Source organism: Carassius carassius, chromosome 38 (genome assembly GCF_963082965.1).
Source record: "Carassius carassius chromosome 38, fCarCar2.1, whole genome shotgun sequence".
Lineage (NCBI taxonomy): Eukaryota > Metazoa > Chordata > Actinopteri > Cypriniformes > Cyprinidae > Carassius > Carassius carassius.
The window spans coordinates 12,475,753-12,499,507 of NC_081792.1; the positions used below are offsets into that span (position 1 = coordinate 12,475,753).

The 23,755-nt window shown below is 36.0% G+C and overlaps 1 protein-coding gene across 1 annotated transcript in view; it reads left to right on the forward strand.

Annotated features, from left to right (window-relative positions):
• Nucleotides 1–12,329: 12,329 nt before the first annotated feature.
• Nucleotides 12,330–23,755, forward strand: part of LOC132119343 (ephrin-A2-like) — a 131,552-nt gene continuing 120,126 nt past the window's right edge. The window contains exon 1 of the mRNA XM_059529209.1: nucleotides 12,330–13,235. Within this exon, the coding sequence (XP_059385192.1) occupies nucleotides 13,096–13,235 (140 nt within the window). The 5' untranslated portion in view covers nucleotides 12,330–13,095. The remainder of the gene's footprint in view (nucleotides 13,236–23,755) is intronic.

A 23,755-nucleotide genomic window follows, 5' to 3' on the forward strand; every position in this document is an offset into this window, starting at 1 on the left:
TGATTCAATATTACAAAAAAAAAGAAAAAAAAAAAGAAACCCTAATAAATGTTGCTAGGCAGTTCAATCAAAAGTACAAAGGCAGCACTCTGATAAACAGCATTAAAGTTATTTAATATGTAACATTAGGAGACTTTGCCCTCAGATGAAACTATTTGCTCTGGAACAAATTATAGATTAATAAGACCAAAGACCTTCCATTAGATTTACCCAAAACAAATTCATGTTTAACCACTATGGAGACATCTGAGCCAGCAGAAAAATTCCAGAAGATCTGGCTGAGTTGAGGCTGCTGAACGGCTGCTGATGCCCTGGTGCTCACATCTCCAAAAACATTTGAAGCTAATTTTCAAATAGACAGTATCTTTATTAACAAACTGCATATTTGAAATCTAAACAACTACATTCTCACCTAAAAGAAAAAAACTCTTAAAACTACACTCCCTGACAGAAAAACTGTATTATTAAAAAAAACTATAGATAGTGGATTTGGGTGTTTTTTTTTTTATTAGTTTAATTTAAAAAGGCCCAAGCTGAGGTTGGAACCTGAGCTTGAAGACTGATATCTTTTGACTATATTTATCTTGCCCCATAAAATCACTTTTTGACATATTTGTCCAATTTGTGTTTTCCTTCTCCTCTCTGTCTTTCTGCATCAAACAAGGAAATATATATTCCTGTTTTCATGTGCTCTCCTGCAGAAAAATATGACCGTATTTTGAGTTTTGGTTGTAGGCGTGTTTGTGAGTCATGATCAGAGGGGTGAGGGCAAAAGAACAGACGGCACACAGACATCAGAGCACCAGGAGGAACAGCATGTGACCGAATCCCCTCATTCACGCAGGATACCTCATGAAGATCACAGGCTGATTTTTATAGCCTACTATTAAAAACCATCAAGATCACATTGAGACACATGGGCTGATATAATTGACCTTAAAATTCATTTTAAATAAGTCAGTTTTTAAATCATTTCCAAAGTTTTAAAATTGCTTGTTTTATTTTTGTTATTATTTTACTTTATTTTATGTAAAGCATTTTGAATTACCCTTGTGTACGAGATGTGCTATATAAATAAACTTGCCTTGTCTTGCCTTAAAGGGTTAGTTCACCCAAAAAAAGAAAATTAGCAGAAAATGTTCTGACCCTCAGGACATCTAAATAGATATGGGGAAATGTATCATTACATCACTTGCTTGCTAATGGATCCTCTTCAGTGAATGGGTGTCGTCAGAATCAGAGTCCAAACAGCTGAAAAAAAAAAAAACACACACTCCAGTTCATCAATTAACATCTTGAAAAGCTGAGTGTTTTAACTTCAAATTGTTGCTTCCGGCTAAAATAGTCCTTCAACCATAATACTTCTTTCTCCAGCGAATAAGTTATCTCTTCTAAATCAGGAGACAAATATATACAAATCAACCACAGCTTACATGTGAAACCCGGTCTAAACAAATACTGTATGTGATTTGGATGTGAGAAGTCAAGAGTGGTCGCATTTATGGATTATGGATTTTGGCTAAAAGTGACGGTTTAAAGTCACCTTAATAATGGATTTGTTTCTAACAAACATGCAGCTATTCACTTCACAAGATGTAAACTGATCATCTGGAGATGTGTGGATTATTGTGATGTTTTTGTCAGCTGTTTGGACTCGCATTCTGACGGCACCCGTTCACTGCAGAGGATCCATTGGTGAGCAGGTGATGTAATGATACATTTCTCCAAATCTATTCCCATGAAGAATCAAACTCATCTACATCTTGGATGGCCCGATGGTGAGTACCTTTTCATTTTTGGGTGAACTGTTCCTTTAAAACGCCACACATCAAAAGTCCAGAAGTTGATCTGCAGGTGTTTTTCTGCCTTTACTCCAGTCCAACTCAATCACACTGATGTTTATAATTGGTTGTGTCCTCTATTATGCCATTAACTGGTGGTACTAAACATTTATCTTTTCATTATTCCTGCTGGGCAATTCTACGCTATTAGCATAATTAAGAAAAGTGCTTATTAAATGAGTCACCTAATAGCCTCATACTGAACTATGACAAAATGAAAACATTTCACAGCGTTTTTTAAATTCATAAATTAACATCTGAAATGCTGATAAATGATATGGCCTTCTTCAGAGGGTAGTTTAAGCTATGAAGGCTGACCACACTGCAGATAGCTGCCAAAAAACACTCAAGAGCAAGTTTACAACTTCCAAATATAAAACTATTTATTGCAGGCAGTGAAAGGCGCATCTTGCAATCGTGGGGGGAAAAAAACAAGTGTAAGTCCTGATGAACTGAACTGCTCAAGCTGAACAAATGGAAATACTTAGAGCCCTGGGAAGTGAGGTGTCTAGAGACGACTAAAATAGGTGCACCTGGAGTCCAAATTTCACTTGGTGCTTCAATGAATAAAACATGGTCAGCACTCTCTCTCTCTCACTCTCTTTCTTCTCTCTCTTTCTCTTTGTTCCTTTCACTCGGTTTCAGTTTCAATTCACTGAGCTTTATTGGCATGACAAATAACATTACATTTGGATTGCCACAGACAAGCTCCGGACAATCATTCTAATAAAGGGCAGGGCTAATGATGAATTACGTTTAATGCAATATGCCACATCAAGTAATGACTGTAATAATGGAAAATGTATTACTGTTTTAAACAAAGTGCAAAGAATAGACTTGTTTTGTTGCATGCAGTTCTTGAGATAATAGCAGTCATGTCACGTCATATCCTTTATGTTCAATTTGTGGCCATCTTTGTTACAGCTCCTCTAAGCAGCTATTTTCTGTGAGCTGAACAGCTCAAACATATTTAAATGGAGAAAGACAGACATATTAAAAACTTTGCTATCATATATTGACAAAAATGATCAATAAAGGTATCATGCACTATCGTTCAAAAGTTTGGGGTCAGTAAGAATTTTAAATGTTTCTGAAGGAAGCCTTGGCTCACCAAGACTGCATTTATATGATCAAAAATACAGTAAAAATACAGTACATTTTAAAATTACCTTGTCTGTTTTTATATATTTTTAAATGTAACTTATTCTGTGTTCTTCAGTGTTACGCGATCCTTCAGAAATCTTTCTAATATGCTGATTTGCTGTTCAAAAAACATTTCTCATTCTTAAAGTATCGGAAACAGTTTTTGCTGTATAATTTTTTTTTTTCTGCAAACCGTGATATTTTTTTCTGGATTCTTTGATAATTGGAAAGTTCAAAGGAACAGCGTACATATAAACCTATAGAAATCTTCTGCAACATTATAAATTTTGATTAATGGAATGCATCCTTGCTGAATAAAAGTATTCATTTCTTTCACCCAAAAAAACAAACAAACAACAAAAACAAAAACTTACTAACCATAAACTTTTGAATGGTAATTTAAATACAGAATCTGAACTCTGGAATGGTTCAGTTTTGGTGAGAGTGCAATTTGATCCAACGGACCAAAGAACCAACCGATTTCTGTATTCATCTCTATAGATGTGGTAAGTGAAAAGAATAGTTCACCCAAAAATGAAAATGTCATGTGTGAGGAAATAAACTCTGGATCCAATGACAAATGCATTAGTCAATCATAGCTATAGACTTGTGAACTGTGACAGTAATGTATATATAAAGCACCCAAGCAAAAAAATTGTGCAAAGAGTCCTACAAACGGATTTGGTTAGAAACAAACCAATAATTAATAAATTTTACAGTACATTTATGCTGACCATTGCTTTCTTGTGGTCCATGTAGCACTTTGTCTGCCAGCCCAGTAGGTGGCAGAAATGCTGCTTTTTTTCTTCTAAAATGCTATTTTAATGGTGGTTGGTAAATTAGATTTTTTTTCCCCCTTCTACATCAGTCTTTCACACTCCACCCTAGTAGATGGCGGAAATGTTCCAAAGCTGGTTTGCCAACAGTGGTTAAATCCAAAAGAGGAAGAAGAACATTAAAATGTGCATTTCTGCCACTGAAACATCAGGTTGTTTTCACTAAAACTGTTTGGAGCATGTGGATATTCATTCAATCATTTATTCTGTGTTCCATAGAGCAAATAACGTCACATAGATTTGGAATGATGGATGATTTTTTTTTATTTGTGGAGTTAACTAATACCTTAAAGCAACAAATATGTTGATAACCATGAGATCTTAGCAAATGAAATCTGTAGGTCAGCATATCATTGTAATTCATGATACAAAAAAAAAAAGCCAAACTTCTTCCAAAAATTATCTTGTGTCTCCCTGTCCAATTTTTAATTCCCACTCAAATTTGATTAGCCAAAACCTGGAAAATTCTGAACAATGAGAGGCCAGTTTGCCTACATGTGAAAATCTAATGAATAAAACCTGTGTAAGTTGGTTCCATTCCTGCCTCACCACACTGAGCATTATCATTTATGTTTCTATTTTTCCTATAATTCTTAGTGGTTCATCTCCTCCACTTTGTAATGTCGCTGGTCATACTGAGCTGCTAGTGCAGAAGTCTTTGTGTTCTCCTAGGGCATTACTGAAGGTTCAGTTTTCCTCATTGGTTCAGGTTTGTCTTTCATAAAATGTTATGCCTACAGTCAGCCTCCTACTCTTTCTTTATTGCTTGTGTTAAAACCTAAAAATAACCTTGCCATGGAAGACTATATTTCCTGTGTCATTTGGAAGTTTCATGACCCTCATTCGTGTTGTCAGTGGCAGCAATGTGAAATCAGAAGTGATCCTATTTACATCCCCTACTTCACTTGGAAATATGTCACATTTAGGAAGTAAAATGGTCTGTGAAGTGCTGTCAGAATGAGAGTCCAAAAAACAGCTGATGAAAACATCACAATAATCCACAAATGATCCATTTGACTATATCCAATCAGTTAACATCATGTGAAGTGAAAAAGCTGCATATGTGTAATAAACAAATCCATCATTAAGACCTTTTGGCTAAAATATTAGTTATCTTTCTATAATATTGCTTTCTCCAGTGAAAAAGTATTATTTGACTCAGAATAGAAATATGCACAGATCAAGGGCCATTTACACCGGAAAAAGTCCAAGACAGTTCTAAACAAATATTCCAGTGAATTTTTGCGTGAAAGGACAGCGGGGGATTGACTTTCACTGGAGGAAGCGTTATTATGGATTTTGGACTGGTATTTTGGCCAAATACGACAGTTTAAAGCTATAACCTCTTAATGATGGATTTGCTTCTTACAAACACACAGTTTACAAGACAATAACTGATGAACTGGAGTGGTGTGGATTACTTCTGGATTATTATGATGTTTTTATCAGCTGTTTGGACTCTCATTCTGACGGCACCCATTCACTGCAGAGAATCCATCGCTGAGCAAGTAATGCTAAATTTCTCCAAATCTGTTCCCATGAAGAAACAAATTCACCTACATTGTGGATGGCCTGAGGGTGAGTACATTTTCAGTATATTTTATTCCTTTTTGTCTAAATACTTTTTGTGGTTAGTGTATGCCTGAATGTTTTTCTTTCATCAAAACATCATGGCCTGACAAGCTTTGTTGCCAGACATGCACATTTACAACAGTCATATTTGCATGTATCAAAGGCACAGATTAAAACTCGAATCGCTGGGTTGAATAACATTGTCAGTGGTCTTTAGTCCACTGATAGACTTAATCTGTGTCCGTACATGTGCATTATTAAGTGCTCTATTGATGGTATGATTATGCCAGTCAGAACTCAGCGGTACATCTCTTATAGACTGTCCCAAATGGATCTCTCCTGTAGCGGAGTGGCTATTTCCATTATGCTGCATTTGTATCTCATGCTATTATTGCTCAGATAGCACAGAGAGATGCAGTTCACTTCTGAGTTTCTGTTACAGACCCTGATGGGTCTCCATTTACATTAATGGTCCCATTTTGCTGGATAAAAGCCTGCTCAGTTTGGCCTGTAGAACGGTGGATCCTGGATCGCTCGCTGTGTTTGCGAGGGTTTTAGAAATCACCTCTGCTTAATTTATTAGTTGTGTTATTTTTGTGTTTATGCAAACAACCTCCAAAATGTTGTTCCAACTACAGTACACACACACACACACACACACACACACACACACATATATATATATATATATATATATATATATATATATATATATATATATATTTGCACAGTTCCATTTTTTTAAAAAGAGGAATGTGTCAGATTCAGAGTGGTTTTTCCAGTCGTCTCAAACTATCAACACACACTTTGGTCAATTAGGACACACATGTGCCAGTAATGCTGTGTTTGGCAGTGTGTTTAGTATGTCATTTAAACTCATTTTTCCTTCCATTACTCTTTCATGTAAATCCACAGCACAGATCTTCTTTAGCAACTGAACTGGTGCGAAACATCCTTTATGTCCATAACCATCTTTTCTGATATCCCATTCAATAACAGAAAGTGCCCAAGGGAGCAAAATAACCTCTCTGACCCTTTGTGACCCAGTTGTGATGGCTTAAGGCTTTCTGATGACCTTCAAATGATTTACCAGCAGCTCTTCTCCTGGCTGATGGTGACAGAGTGCAGTACCACCGCACAGTGCTTGTGTAATCTAATAGCAGGGCCAGAGCCGGCCGGCCCACGCTTACCCTCCGCTCAGGCTCATACAAGGAGGGCTAATGTAATCTGTTCAAGCCGCTAGAATCGGCCGGTAATTAGATTTGTCTGTTCATGATGTGTATGCGGAAGACTGACTCATCTTTTCCTTGAATCTCTGCCGCACAGGAATGTGTCAAATTAACTCTCAGTTTGCCATTGAGCTTCTCAACTCAAGCAGTGGAACTGAAAAACGGACTGCTGTGAGTTTTTTTCTCTAAGGTGAGGTGTTACTTTTGTGATTTTCCTTACTCTGTGATGATTTCAGAACATTTGCTGTGATCTTGTTGCTCAAATGAATTTCCCAGTACACTTATAGCCTGGGAAACACGAAGGTGACATTATTTTCTATATTTTCATTTTTATTGTGCATATGTGTAAATGAATGTGTATATTTTGTATATTATTCTTTGTCAATATTAAGATTCTTTTAAACATGCCAGTAAAAAGTACTGCATGCTTTTTCATCTGTATCACTTATTGTCACTATTATTATTAAAATTATTGTTATTATTATAACACTTATGGCGTAGGACTATTCTTAAATTATTATTAAATTATGCCAAACAATATGACAAAAGTTTACTTTCATGAGCCATTGCATATTTGTGAGCTTGTAATTGGATAAGAAAAGCTTAAAACTTGTGGACTTCTGTACATACAGTATGTGGCCCAAAATGACTTCTGGGAATTCTAAGTTCAATTTTCACTTGCATTCTTAAGTATTGGACTGCATCTGAAATCATATACTCTCTGAGTTACTCACTTCTTTTGAATAAGTAATAAGTCACAACCATTAAAATAGTAAGTGCTACATAATATAAATGTACGTATAAATGTGTTAAATACATTTTTAAATAATTAATTTTTTTTTTACTGTAAAGTTCTGGCAAGCACAGCTGTAGTTTTTTTTCATAAAATTCTCAGATTTATTTGTTTATTTATTGCACAAAAGATGAGTTAATAAATTTTGGGGGAAAGGGGATTTTTAAAAATAATTTTTTAATTTACTGCTTTTGCAGTAAATACATTGTAGGTGTTTTATTATACCACAAGTTATTGCTAACACTGGATTCTGATATACCTTGATGCCTTCCCACCGCTGTATAAGAAGGTAAGGCAACATTTTTCAGACACAACCAATTTGAAAGGAGATAATTCAGACCTTATATGTTCCCTTGGTGACATCTGCAGGAGGCAGACATTTTTTTTGTTTTGCATGTGACATATTATAAATCACAAATTTAATTTACATTATAGTAGCTGTTTTGCCAGAGGGGGCCTTGTATTCGCCAGGCAACTTTAAGATGAATGGGAATGATAACATATATAGCTTTCTCCAGGCATTATAAACCTGATTGGCTTATGATGTGCTCATGCAGTACTGCAAAACTTTAAAAGGGAACGCACAACTTAAGCAAAGATACTGACAAGAGGCTGTAGGTGAGAGTCGGATTCAGCTTCACATTTCATCCATGATCAGATAATTAATGAAACCTAGTAATATGGCTTGAATCCTTACATTATGCTAAATTAGAAGTCGAACAGTTGATTTCTAACTTTTCTTTTTGTGGTGAAGACGTCACAGGGTACACCGTAAGTTTACTCCATCGAAAAAAAAATGTTAAAGTGAGGCCCTAAAATGACCTCCGCTGTTATAAATTGCTCATAATCCACTCGAGATGGTCCAAATGTTATGATATTTGTCTGCATCATCGGAGTCTTTGTGTGTGGGTGTGTTTGAGTGTATGATTCAGTAATTTGATAGCACATCTGTCGATGCACAATCTCTTTAAAGCACTGCTTTCAACTCAGTGCAGCGCACACTTTCATGTGTGTTTAATTCGCCAATTAGTCTCAATGACTTCACGTGTTATTAAAAGGATCTTTGTGAAGGTCTCAGCTTTTAAAGGGCTAAAGTGAGATAAACCTTAGGATATTCATTTCAGTATACTGGCTGGCCATGGAATCTGCACTTTTGTGCCAGCAGGCATTTAAAGTTTACAGCAGGGCTTCATATGGGACTTGATGACCTTCACAAACTGCATCAGAGGAGGCCTGACTCCAGCTGCAGAGACATTTCAAATTCAGCCATGTTCTGTGTCTGAGACATTTACTCTTACAAGGAGTAAGGGGCCCACAGTTTCTGTGGTTACATGGACCTTTGAAATGTTCAGGTCTTAAAATCTAGTGCAAGATGTTGTTTTTTAAGTTGAGAGTGTTGAAAGTGTGTTGAGGGTTTGATAAAATGCAGAGCCTGCAGTTATGGATACTATAGCATATGATTTCACTGATCTTTACATACAAAACCAAGTGCATCATTACTACTATGCAGTATTTTCATGTCCCTATGATATATTGGATAAAACTGTATATTCACAATGCTGTTTCTACTTTTTTTAAACAAATAAATGGAGTCTACTTTTTTTTATTTTATACATACACACACACACACACACACACACACACACACACACACACACACATTTTTATAATGTACAAACTATATATTCTATTGCCCTACACCAACCCTATCCTTACAGGAAACTTTCTGCATTTTTGAAAAAAAAAACAAAAACTTTGCTTACTTTATTTTTATACCAGTTTTACAAATGAGGACATCCCCAATGGGAGGTTTTTGGAGACTTTGTCAGGTTTAGCTCACTTTTGGGTATAAATTTGTCCTCAAAATATGGTTAAGTAGGCACACACACACAGAGACCTTGTCCAAAGTTTTGGAAACATTGTGATTTTTAAATGTTTTAAATGAAGTCTCTTATGCTCACCCAGGCTGCATTTATTTGATAAAACAGTAATATTGTGAAATATTATTACAATTTGATTAAATAAAAATATCTATTTTCTATTTGAATGTATTTTATTATTCAAATTGAAAATAGCTAATCGTTAATTAATATAATGCAGTATCTTCGTGTTATTTTCAGCATGTCTCCAATCTTTAGTTTCACATGATCCTTAAGAAATAATTCTAATATGCTGATTTATATATATAGATATTATATTATAATATAAATATTTCTAAGCAATTACAAAGCCAACTTATATATTATTTATACTCCCAATACACTGCATAACAGGAATGAATACCAGATTACTAATTTAACTGCGAGGCTAAGTGAGGAATAACACCTCACCTAAAGCAAAACTACTGTGAAAAAGTGTTTTGTATATTTGAGTTTTCTCTCTCTCAGCTAACAAAGTGCTCAAGTAAAGCTTTTTGCTGCTGTTCGGCAAACGTACAGCTCCGTTTGAAGCTTTATTGGAAAGGTATGCTTGTTCCCTCAAGTATAGTTTTACACACACACAGCATTTGCCGGCGTGTGCAGCAGATCTTTCAGAAAAGAAAAAACAGATGTGGCCTCTTGTCTCTGTTAGCCACATCTCTCTTCAGGCCAATATACATTTCCAACTGACTGCTTTTAAGAAAGTGACCTATTACGCTGACAGATATATTTTTCAAACATTGTCCGGACTCGTCAAAAGATTTCCACGAGGGAGAGTAATTTGTTTGTGAACAGTTTATTAGCAGCAGCGGTAACATTTCCTCTCAGAGTGTCTATTAGGGCTTTCAGTGTATGAATATGACTACTGATGGATCTTATGCAGCAGTGAAGGACGCAGATAAGAGAATGTCAGAATGAAACAAAGCCTAGTGAGTGAATCCAGCCACAGGGTCAACTCCAGTGAGTCACGCTGCCCTCTGCTGGCAAACACTTCAGGTTAGGCCAAGAAATACAACACAGTACCAGAAAAAATATTGTGAATCGCATCTATTCTGGAAGTGTAGCTAAACCGGGGTATATTCTAGTCTCAATCATACACATACACACTAAAACTTTTGTACAGTAGTGTAATAGCACCATATTAACATGATTTCTGAAGGATCATGTGACACTGAAGATAGGAAAAATGGTTGCTGAAAATTCAGCTTTTTCATAACAGTAATAAATTACATTTTGATATATATATATATAATGTGTATATTACATTATATTATATATATATATATATATATATATATATATATATATATATATATATATATATATAATGTGTCTTTTTTTATAGAAATGAAATAAATCAAATAGATTAAACTAAAGAGGCTTCTAATTCAGAAAGACACTTGCTGTTTTTAATATCAGCATAGGTGAGATGTATTTTATAATAAACAAGAATGACTTTTTCTTTGCTAATATTTATCTGTTTTTGACATGTGTGAGGTACCTTCCCTGTTGTATATATAGCATCTATGCATCTGTATCTTGTTTGGGGTATAATCATTTCACAGTCCACTCCACAAGTCATTAAGCACTCCATGCTCCATACATATATGCATAAAACTTCCTAAATATTTAATACATGAGCACCATTTATCTCTGTACCATCTTTAAAAGCAGAATTAAACTTTCATTTGTATTTTTCTTAGCTGTGTGTCCGCTGAGCCCCCAGCCTACTCTACTGCTTAAATATTAATCAGTGCTGAATCACACATTGTGGAGTGACTCTCTCTCTCTCTCTCTCTCTCTCTCTTTTTCTACACATCCGTCTATAGCAGTTTCACACTAAAGACAGCAACAAGCACCACCCCCACTTCTCTTGTTTGATGATGGGTGACGGAGTGCTTACTGTGATTTTACCATGTAGGATCACCGTTCTTGTTTGCCTTGGACTTGCAATCCTCTCAGCAAATCCAGCTTCTACGGTTTGGTTTAGAGTTTAGTTTTAAGCTAAAGATTCGTGCTGAATTGTATCAACTTACAATTTTCCTCTGATTTGTGGTATAGTTAGGTTTAGGGATAGGTTCAATTTAACTGTAATATTAGAACATCTCCTACTTGGTAACCATGAAGAGCTACAGCTCCTGATACACTGTAAATATATAAATATATTTTTAAAGTTGTAAATAAAGATTATTAGAGTATGTTTTACACACACACAAGCACACACACATTATATCAGCAATTCTGGTTCAAAATTTCATGTTTAATTAAATGTATTACTTGCCATTTCTTTCTTATTTTTTTTGTGAAATTTACAAGGTAATTTTAAAGAATGAGAAATGAATCCATTCTAACATACCATTATAGAAAATAAATCATTTTGGTATTAATAATAATAATAATAATTATATTTAGTAGAAAATGAATGCAAATCGTGCTGAACTGTGCATTTTACATACTACTGTAAAGATATTGTAAAACATCTTTTTAGAAGTAAAAGTCTTATTTTTGAATAATTTGTATATTTATGGAAAAAAAATTAAAAAGTATGAATCTCCATTCTCAGAATTTTCAGCACAAACTGTTTAGTTTTTTCCTCATAGCTTAAGATACAAACAGATTTGAATAGCTCAAATTGGTCAGAAGACATTCTAAATTAAATTCACAAACATTTACAATTCTTCTTTTAAATGCATAACTAAATGTAATGTTATAATTTAATGACGATATACCGTAAAATACAAACTTCATACCTTACCGTGATTTTTTTTGGTAAGCGCTGTCATTTTGTTTTTAACGTAAATGTACTAACAATTTTACATTTACAGTGCTCAGTTTAGAAACTACGATATTTCAACAATGTCACACAGCCACACAACGGAGCAATGGTCTTTTTTAAAATGCGAGATGTTATTAAGTTTAATTTCATTTAATGGCCTTGTTAATGGGCAATATCTCCAAAGTTTGAGCGTGCAGGTCCAGGCGGTCCCTCTCGCCGAGCAGCTCCGCCCCGCGCTCGAGGACAGACAGCGGAGGGAGAGACGGAGACCAGTGCTGAGAGAGAGACAGTGCGCTGTGGAGGCAGGACAGCTCGTCTTTTGGAAGAAAGGACAGGAAACGTAATTTCACACTTGTGAGAGCGACTGTCTGAGGAGCAGCAAGTTGTGAACGTAGAAACGACATTTAAAGCGCCAACTTTGCGCGTGATGCGGCGTGCGTGGGTTCGGCACCGCGTCTGTGAGCGCACCACGAGCCCGCAACCGAGATAACTTCCACACGGCAGTTTGACACGGAAGTGCAGGCTGCTTTTTCCTCTCATTGACTGGTGATTAAGAAGACCGACTCGCTTCAGGTGGCTTCGGAGAGAGGAGACGCACGGACCGCGCGCATGTGTGGAGTACCAGCAGGATTTTAGAGCGCGCGCGTTCACCTGAATGGATGGTAACTATCCGGGCACTTTTTACGAGTCTGAGAAAAGTTTTTGAAAGCCACTGTAAGGAAGAATGGATGTGAAAAGCAAGCGGTATGGTAGTTTGACACGCGGCGGTTCTCTTTCTCCGATCGTCATGGAAACATCTCAAGCTGTGGAGGTCGAGATGCTGGATGGATCCTCCGTGAGAAGTTCATGCGCTGAGCTTTGACTTTACTTTTTATTCCTTCGAAGAAGAATGTGATGCATGTGAACAAGACTCACACATGATCGTTCTTCTTAAACGCATTTGTTATTAACTGAGCTTATACTTTCTGCCTGTTTGCGTTGACATTATGGACAAGTACTCTATTGCTTATCAGATGGAGTTGACACTTTTCATGGTCGTCCTCCTGTTTTGGGTCACCGTGTGTGCGGATGACAGTAAGATCATTTCAGACCGGTATGCTGTGTATTGGAACAGCACGAATCCCAGGTAAGAAACACATCACTACATCAGGGAGTGAGAGTCGAGCATTAACTGCATGACTGGCAGCTTTTTCCCGAGAGGCCAGAGCTGTTTTGAACTTTGCCTTTTAGTTGTCATTTTTCAGTTTTAATATAAATATGCATTTTTAATATACCTATATTTCAATTAAAAAAGTTTAAAATTAAATGTTTAATGTTTTATACAAATATCTAGGGTGATTCAATTAGGGAAACTTTTGTGACCCACTAGAAAAAAAGAATACGACAATTATTTCAGTTTAAAGAATAGATTGAAATGAAATGTTAACTTTTATGGTGTCTCTTTAATTAAAATTTTCTAATAGTTAATAGTATAAAATGATGTAAATGTTCTACATTAAGCTCATCCTCTACCTAGACATTTTAATTTCCCCTCATAAAATGTACGTTTTCCTTTACACTTTTCCCCAAGAATCTTAAAAGAAAAATAAATCCTGGGAAATTATGTGAAAGATTAACCATCTCAATACTGTCATTACCATCTCGCTGAGCAATATAGAGAACAACTGAGTTTCCCATAAAAGTTTAATCATAAGTCTGTATCATATTTAAATTATTTTTATATTGTTATATAAAAAAAGAAAAGTTAATGACAATGTATTTTGCACTTACTCTGCATTTCTCCATAAACTGAAAAATATAATTACCGTCACTCATTATTATATTATACTGAAATCAAATTGGTCAGGACCATGCTCAGATATTTGTTGTAGTACATTTTTTTTATTATTATTATAGATTAAACCTAATTTGGAAATGAGTCAAAGGCATCCAGCTGAAAAATCACCATATAATTAATTTTACAAAAATAACTGTTTTTTTATGTGATCAGTTCTGGTACAAGTTACATAAAGTCACTTAACTCAGTCTGAAACATTCAAAGTCTTCCCTTTGAGTGTTTCATTTGTGATTTTCAAAACGCACACAAAAAGGCCTCAACTGTGAACGCTTTTAACAACTTGTGTGTTCCATTTGAAAGTACTTATAGGGCTTCTCACAAAATCAGCCTCTATGAGCACATTGTAACTTTCTGGCCTCATTTATTGCACGCTTACTGTTGGACACTTGGTGTCTGTTATGAGTTACTGAAGGCTGTATGCTGTGTTACATTGTGTGCCGTTGGTCTGCGGGGTTGATAATCGCCCGAAATATGCTATTAAATGCATTCTTTCATATCTTGTCAGCTTTTAAAGACACTGTTATTTTGTTTTCCATTCTTTCATCATGGATGTTCCTGAGGTGAGATCAGTACTGTAGACTTTACGTTTCATATCACCATATGGTTTAAATAGTCTAAGATGAAGCGGCCCTCTCTGAACACCCCAGCACCACTCTTCAGACCGCTCTCAGAGGCCATTTCTGGCAGAGGATAGAGCTTTGTGTAACCACACAGTCAAACTAATATGTTACGTTCCACAGTTTTAACCAATATGAGAAATTATTGAGGAGTGCATAGATGTTTGTTCACATCAGTAGTTCTGTGAAGAATTTAGTTTTTTTGTTTTGTTTTTAGATTTAGATTTGTACATTGTGCTGTGGATTGTTGCTTTTTGTACGTTTGTATGGAATGGGTTTTATGAAAAACAAAAGATTGTAAGCTAGAAGGAATCAGAGGAAAATTTCACTTGCGACCTTCATTTTTTCCAGTTTATCTTTATCTGAAAGAACAAAGATTTTCTGCTATTAAGTGTATAAAAGTTTTTTATGCATTACATAAAATAATTTACAATAATATTTACATTTAAAAAAATATATATATTAGACCCATCCACCGCGAAAGCTAAATTCACTCTGAAATTTAAAAGAATAATGGTAAAAAATAAAAAAAAGTTTTCTGATTCCGTATGTCCATAAGTTCATGTAATTAAAAGGCTGATTCTGGCATGTCTGGATCAACTTTTTCACTATTTTTCCACCTGTAAGTTTGTGTCTGCTGTGTTATGTCAGGGCAGTGAAATGTTTGTTCAGCTAAACTGAGATGGGTCTTCCCCCTGTGTGTGTGTGTGTGTGTGTGTGTGTGTGTGTGTGTGTGTGTGTGTGTGTGTGAGAGAGAGAGAGAGAGAGAGAGAGAGAGAGAGAGAGAGAGAGTGAGGCTGCAGAGTGTTTTAACCCATGCTATTGATTTTACCGGTCAGCCAGATCTATAAGATATATGTCAGATCTTCCAAGTTTGGATTTTAAGAAACCCAGAGCAGATGTGCATTGTAGCTCTATGGATTGGGCTTTGTTGCTTGCAGCCCTTTGAAACTGAAATTAGAGTTTGTGGGCTTCATTGTGATCTGTGGTTTTCCAGAAAGCCACCATAAAAGCCAGCGGTTCTGTCTGGTGTGGTATGAATCAGGCCTTGACTGTTTGAGTCTGTTACGTGGCTCAATTAGGAGTGTGAGACTGAAATGACTTGTGCTAAATGACCCCAATCAGAGCATAAATAAATACACTGAAATACATTTCAGCTCGGTATGAGTTAAGAGGTGTCTATTTAACACTTGTGGCTTTACGGTGAGCTCTCCGAGGAGGTTGGTGACTTAGAAGGAGCAGTTAGGGTTGAAAAGTGTGTTTTCAAGGAGGGCACGCCATCAGGCAGATTGCCCGTGCAGCACTTTCGGACAGTTTCAGAACGGAGCTGTTGGCAAATGTAATTTTCAAGTGGAGCTTCCAATAGTTTCAATGAATCCTTGTGTCACATTAGTTAAGCCATTTAGCAGACGCTCTTATCTATAGCGATTTAGATTTTAATTTCACTAGTAATAAGCAGATCTGCATGGCATAATTTTTCATGGATGTTTTGCTAAACATAGCAAAATATACTTTCTTTTATTATTTATGTTGTCATTATTTATTTTTATATTAATACGAATATTTTAATTGATTTATTGTTTTCCCTGTGCAGTTAAAAATATGCATTGTATTATTTTTGTTTTGTTTTGTTTTTTCATGACGAATAACGATTTTTCCGCAGTTTTTTAAACAGCTCTCCGTTAACATCAATATGAGATGCGCAATAATGGGGAAAAAAGGGAAACCTCAAGATTCTTGAAGAGAAACTTTCTTCTTTGTATGGTTTTATTTTGCTCGCTTTTTGTCAGTGTAATGGGTTCCTCAAGGTTATGAGGGATGTCTGGTGTCAGAGGATTTCTGTATGAGGGCAAGACACAGATATGGCTGTATGGATCCACATGGATTTTATTCTCTTAGGGTCATTAACCTCTATTGTGATTAGAATGCCTGAAATGAATGACATCAAGCCTGACCTTGGTTGCTCGTGTCAACCTTCAGCTCCTGTAGGTGGCATTGCACCATGTTCTGTCCCAGTTTAAGAATTTGTCCGCCATTTTGTGAACCCTCACACTTGCCTCTGGAATACGGTACAAGCTGAAGACAAAAAATGGAGTGTGGGGTTAATTCAGTCATGCAATGAGAGCTAACCAGGAATTGCATTTTTATTGCATTATTAGTTTATTTTAGGTTTATCTTCCAGACAGCATTTTGAAACTTTTATAAAATAATTTGGTTACCGTTTTAATAATTATTTAGTTTGGTGTCAAAAAAATCCATTTGCTAAATGTACTTAAATATTAAACTTTATTGACAAATTATCATTATAATAAAACCTCTGGATTTTCAGACATTGGATTTGATCGCTCCGATAACAGTTATAGTTTTGTATCAAAATGTGTGCTGAATTAATTTTAAATCTGTTTTAGTTCTCTATTTTATCTCTCTATGGCAAGTCATATACAGTTGTACCCACTGCCTAGTTTATTGTGCCTGACATTAATTGATTTTTCTTTTTCAAGCAGCACTTAGGGTTCAGTCAGCTTCCACTTCGTTGTTTGTGCGTTATTTCCGTATGTGTGTTTATAATTCATTTCAGGCAGCTGGAGGGTGCCTATTTACAGTCTACTTTCATCCAGACAGAAATACCTCAAATTTCACAATGCATGACCGAGTGTTTCTTCTGCTAGGACTGTGACCTGCCGTCCTGAGTGTCGAGGGAACAATTTTGCCTCTTTGTAGGAAAACACTCTGAGAGAAAACCCATTCTAACCATCAAATCACCATCCATCCCGTGACTTATTGCAACTTTAGCATGAGATCGCCGTTTTGTTCGGCGGTTTAATCAAATTAACTCATCCATTAAAGTGTATAAATATAATCATTGTTTTTTTTTTTTCAACGACCCTGGTCCATTAATACGCAGTTACTACTGTGAGGGAAAGCACTTAAACTGACAGTGCTCCAGTCGCAGTGAATTCGTTAGTTTGGAAATCAGATTACAGTGGGAATGGCGGTCAACCGTGTCCACTTGCTAAAACAACAGTGCATCTTTTAAGATTGGTGCATGCAGTCACGCAGTCTCACTGGAGCTTTGTTTCTATAAGATTACAGGCTACTTCTGTTGGGGAACTGTAGGGAGAAATTCACTTACTGAGGTCTATAGGTCAGTGGTTGTTATAGCTATAATGCTTCCATTCTGTTGGTGCTGTTTACAGCTGGACTTCAGATTCATCTGCTAATGATTATCAATGACAGAATGTTTCAAACCCTTTTTTTCCCCTAAATACATGGACCGAAAAGGGAATGGAGCCCTTGCCGGCAGTGAATAATGCAAATGTTCTTATGCCATATTGCATCAAAAAGCTCTAACATGTAATTATAGATTAAAGTCACAGCGTAGTTTCAACAAAAAACGGCCATTTAAAAAAAGATACATTTTGTAATCAGTAATCTAGGTTCAAAGTTGCGTTAAATAAAATTTCTCAGAATGAGTTTCATCAGCTTATTTTTTTTTTCTCACCGTTAATCAAATTTACATTACCACAGGTTGAAATAAAACGTCCTGCTGTGTCAGTCACTGAATGGTGGGAAATGGTTGTGCCTCTCTAAATTTGAGTAACATAACCCTCTCCACCATTATCGGGACTGTCCTGCCCCCCACCATGCGACAAAATGATGGCTCATACATGAACATTTGCACAGATGTGACATGCTATCCAAGCACTTTTGTGCACAAACAGACAACAAAGACAAAGGTGGGAGCTTATTAATGCGTGTTTGTTTGTGTTTTAAAGCGAAATATTTTAAATTATCTGGAGTTGTTTGAGTAGTTAACTTGCTTGCGTCAGATTCTTTTTGTTGAAAATCACCTGGTCATGTTATAAAGGCTGCTTTAAAAAAAAAAAAAAACAGTGATGTATTTATCTTTAATATTTTTGTTTTTATTTATGAATTTGTATCTTTTGTCTGCTTTCAGAAAATTTTAGATCACCCATTTTAGTATGTACACATTCATGTCAAAACAAAAGCAGGAGCCGAAATGCTTTTTCTGCAGGTGCCATGACAGTTAGTTTTCACTCTTTCATGCGTCGGAAACAAACCAGAATTAATTCCCAGGACCTTACAGGGCACCTTATCACCCATGTGTCCTCACCTCTTTGTGTGATGATTTATTTTCAACTGTTTTAATACCCAGCAACAGCCCCAATCACAACGTCACCCTGCCTTCTGTATTACTCATAAATTTTAATGCCTGACCCACATTCACAGCACATTGGTAGTCACATGCATCCAGGGAGCTCAAACTTGGTTTGAGGTAGGTGTTTATTCATGGGTGGATCTTACCGCAATGGAAGAGAAAACGGATGATTTCAAAGCGGCGTTGCATGCTGGCTTTGGATTAAATATCAAATCTGAGGACTGGGTGTTTGTGTAAATTTCTTCTTGTTGTGCTTCTATCCAGGTGCCATTGAGTTTTTGTTCAAGTTAACTCGGGACGCTTTTCTCTCTCAGGACCGAGGCCTTTCTCATTTAGTCTACAATATTTATGAGACACAGAGTGCCAGGAAGCCCTCCCTCAAATTGGATTTTGTGTTTTTAGGTGAAGTGAGATTCTCTCTTTATCACCAAACTGCTTTCTCCTTTTGTATTGTGGACCGATTTAGCTTTTTATTATTATTATTTAAAAAAATATATTTTTCTAAATAAATAAAAATATTTATTGCTTTTCTTATTTTAAATAATAATAATATTCACACTGAATAGTTACTGCTTGTATAGATTTTGTTTTCTTTTTTTTTATCACATATCCTAAAAAATTACTTTTAAGACACCGGACATCACATTGTTTAATTTGCTCATTAAACAAACAGCACTATTTTAATTAGTCTGGAGTTGTAGTTTAGTTCTGTTGACCCACACAAAGTCGGCTCATTACTTCCATCCACAAACTCCTCATTTCTCTCCTTGAGTGAGTTTTATTTGGAAATACACTCAGCTCTCTGCTAAGAAATGGAGGGTAATTTTATGTCTCAATCCTAATTTGTGGAATGGTTTGTTCAAAACCCATTTGTACAGGGGGTTTTATATTTTATAATGTTTAAAAAGCCAGACTTTAATCATCGGTACTATAACTGAAAATGAAAGTCATGTTCTATAAGCATTAAATAATAGCGGAGAGAGAATTATGGGAAATGTTTAACAGTACCATGCATTCTCTGTGGAAAAAAGTTAATAAAAATGGCCAGTGCCGAAATGGGATTTTTAAACAATTTATTTTAATTCTGAATTATTATTGGCCCTTAAAATAGTCTAATAAAACAAGTATATGTTCCAGAGGTTCTAATTACACTCTGAATGTTCTGTCATTATGTGGATGTAGTACGTTCGTAGGAGGAAAGGAAGAGGACAAGGTGTCATATGGACTGCTGACAAGTTTTTATAATAAAACAAAAAGTAATCTTTACAAACACCAACGGTGACTTTTATTATGACACTAGCACGCACACTATCGCCAAACGCTTCCGGGTAACTCATTCCGGTTCCAGTCAGCAGTCCGTCTCTCTCTCGACTAGTGATGTGTCGTTCTTGAACGATTCGTTCATTTTGAACGAATCTTTAATGTGACTCGGGAAGAACGAGTCGTCTCGGGGAGTGATTCGTTCAGTCGCGCATGCGCATTATTCTATAGGTTCTGTTCTAGTAGTAGTGATTCACCTGTCAGTCAATGCAGTCTTGAGCCGGAAAGAGAATTGATTAGTTCATAGTTCGGGTCTCGGGTTTTTGACTCGTTCCTTAATCACGTGACAGCCCCATACGCTAACCCAATGCAATATGAGCCGGAAAGAGAATTGATTAGTTCATAGTTCGGGTCTATCGGGTTTTTGACTCGTTCCTTAATCACGTGACAGCCACATACGCTAAAACCAATGCAATATGAGCCGGAAAGAGAATTGATTAGTTCATCTCATGAGTCTTCGGGTCGGGTCGAGTCATTCCTTAATCACGTGACAGCCCCATACGCTAAAACCATAGACAGTAAAAGAATGCAGTATTGAGCCGAGAGAGAATTGATTAGTTCATCTTTCGGTTCTTCGGGTTGTTCGTTCTTTTGTCCCGTGATGTGACAACATTGGCTAGAGTAATTATTAAATCAGATAAACCATACTTTTGTAACATATGACACTTTATAAACATTAAAAAACACTGTGTACATACTTTTGAATTGTTGTTTATTGTTTATTTTTGTGCCATTAAAGCTTTGTAACAAAGAGGACAACTATTCCAAAATAAATCAAAATAATAACAAAGTAAATAATTAAAAATAAAATTAAAATTAAAAGATAATAAAGCCACAGGGTCTAATAACCTTAACAAATGAACTTTAAAAAGTACAATATAAAAAAAAGAAAAACTAAATATTGCACAACAAGCTTTGCTTTTTTTATATAATAATTTAAAATGAATACATTTTAAAATAAATAACACTTTTGTGCCAAAATAAAAACTTTATATCAAAGAGGATAACTTTTCCCCAAATAATTTTAAACCATTTAAATAAAAATAAATGAAAATTAAGAGATACTAAAGCTACGGAGCCTTATAACAATAACGAATTACCATTAAAATCACAACAACAACAAAAATATTGCACAACAAGCTAGTCTTTTTCTAAATAAATAAAAATAAATAAGCTTTAAAATAAATAACACACTGTGGCTATATTTTTAGGACTTGCTTTAAGGCATGTTTGCATTAAAAAAAAAAACAAGCTCCCTGACCTTGGATGGGCTGAGTCTGTTTCTTCTATCTGAGATAATCTGCCCAGTTTTAGAAAAAAATCTTTCAAATGGCACAGATGTGGCCACAATGTCTTGTCTTTGTGACTTCAGAAAGGCTTTTGTATATTGGTGAACATCTCCTCCACCAGGCCAGAGGGTCTGATGTGCGGGGTAAGAGTGGCTCTGCAAGGTAGGCCTGCACCTTTATAGCATCTGAGGTCTTAGAAGAGGTAGCAGAAGGCCTCAAGTTTGCTACCCTCTCGTCAAAGTCTTCCCAAACATGGCCCCTGCACTGGCAGTAGCACCAGGATCTGAAGTATTCTCCTCACTCTGAGCTGGGTTAAAACTGTTAAAGCTGAAGTTATCATAACCTTAATGTTTTAAACTAACATTAGTAATTCAAATTCAAAATTTTATTTGCTTTTAATGTATATGTCATTATGTCCTTTTTTGAGCAATCTTCTTATACATATATTACACCAATATGTCAAGTCTGCCTAGGAAAAGCAATTATTATACCAGCAAACTCAAAATTGAAGTAAAAATGAACAAACTAGTATAAATACTTTTTATTGTAAACTTGAATTATTATTTTATTATATAGCCTAGTGTTTATTTACCGATAGACAGTCAAAAAGAAAAATTAATCAATATTTTATTTATAACAGGGTTTTATTTATTTATAAAATAATAACAAACCACAGATCCTCAACAAACAGTAACAAAAACACAGTGACAGAAATGTCAGAAATAGCATATGGGTCTGTCACGTGATTAAGGAACGAGTCAAACTCGACCCGAGACCCGAAAGACTCATGAGATAAACTAATCAATTCTCTTTCCGGCTCAAGACTGCGTTAGTTTTGCGTATGGGGCTGTCACGTGATTAAGGAACGAGTCAAACTCGACCCGAGACCCGAAAGACTCATGAGATAAACTAATCAATTCTCTTTCCGGCTCAAGACTGCGTTAGTTTTGCGAGACCCGAAAGACTCATGAGATGAACTAATCAATTCTCTTTCCGGCTCAAGACTGCGTTAGTTTTGCGTATGGGGCTGTCACGTGATTAAGGAACGAGTCAAACTCGACTCGAGACCCGAAAGACTCATGAGATAAACTAATCAATTCTCTTTCCGGCTCAAGACTGCGTTAGTTTTGCGTATGGGGCTGTCACGTGATTAAGGAACGAGTCAAACTCGACCCGAGACCCGAAAGACTCATGAGATAAACTAATCAATTCTCTTTCCGGCTCAAGACTGCGTTAGTTTTGCGAGACCCGAAAGACTCATGAGATGAACTAATCAATTCTCTTTCCGGCTCAAGACTGCGTTAGTTTTGCGTATGGGGCTGTCACGTGATTAAGGAACGAGTCAAACTCGACCCGAGACCCGAAAGACTCATGAGATAAACTAATCAATTCTCTTTCCGGCTCAAGACTGCGTTAGTTTTGCGAGACCCGAAAGACTCATGAGATAAACTAATCAATTCTCTTTCCGGCTCAAGACTGCGTTAGTTATGCGTATGGGGCTGTCACGTGATTAAGGAACGAGTCAAACTCGACCCGAGACCCGAAAGACTCATGAGATAAACTAATCAATTCTCTTTCCGGCTCAAGACTGCGTTAGTTTTGCGAGACCCGAAAGACTCATGAGATGAACTAATCAATTCTCTTTCCGGCTTAATTTATGGTTATTGAGAGATATTAGTTTATTGGGAAGAATCTTTTTAACCAAAATGGATAGTTTATCTAGATGTATCTACCCTGCATACTCATTATCGATACCAAATAAAGTGATTAAAAAAATTAATCAGATTAATTTTGATTATATCTGGAGAAAGAAAGCTCATTACATTAAAAGAGCAGAGTTGACTAAAGAATTCAAAGATGGAGGTCTACAAGCCATTGATTTTGATTTCATAAATGGAACTCTTAAAATTAACTGGTTGAAATCCTTCCTTAATAATGATAACCTTTGGTTTCACATCCCCAGAGAAATATTTAAGAAAATTGGAGGGATCGAATTTTTACTTAGATGTGATTTCATTCCCCAGCGTCTCCCTATCAAACTATCCAAGTTTCACCAACAAGTCTTGTTGTACTGGAAGCTCTTATACAACCATAATTTTACACCTCACAAAACCCCAATGTGGAATAATAGATATATCACAATAAGAAACAAATCACTGTATAAAAAGGAGTGGATGGAGAAAGGAATATGGTCGGTGGTTCATTTAATCGATAGTAGAGGTTATTTTTTATCACATGATAACTTCTGTCTCAAATATGATATAACCTGTAGTCAGAATGCGTTTAGCTCTATGATTAAAGCTATCCCCAATGCTTTCATGTGTTTGGTTCAAGCATACCTTTCAACAACGAATCCTCCCATTTGTTGTCTCCCATTACTTTTAGTTGAAGGTGTAGATTTTA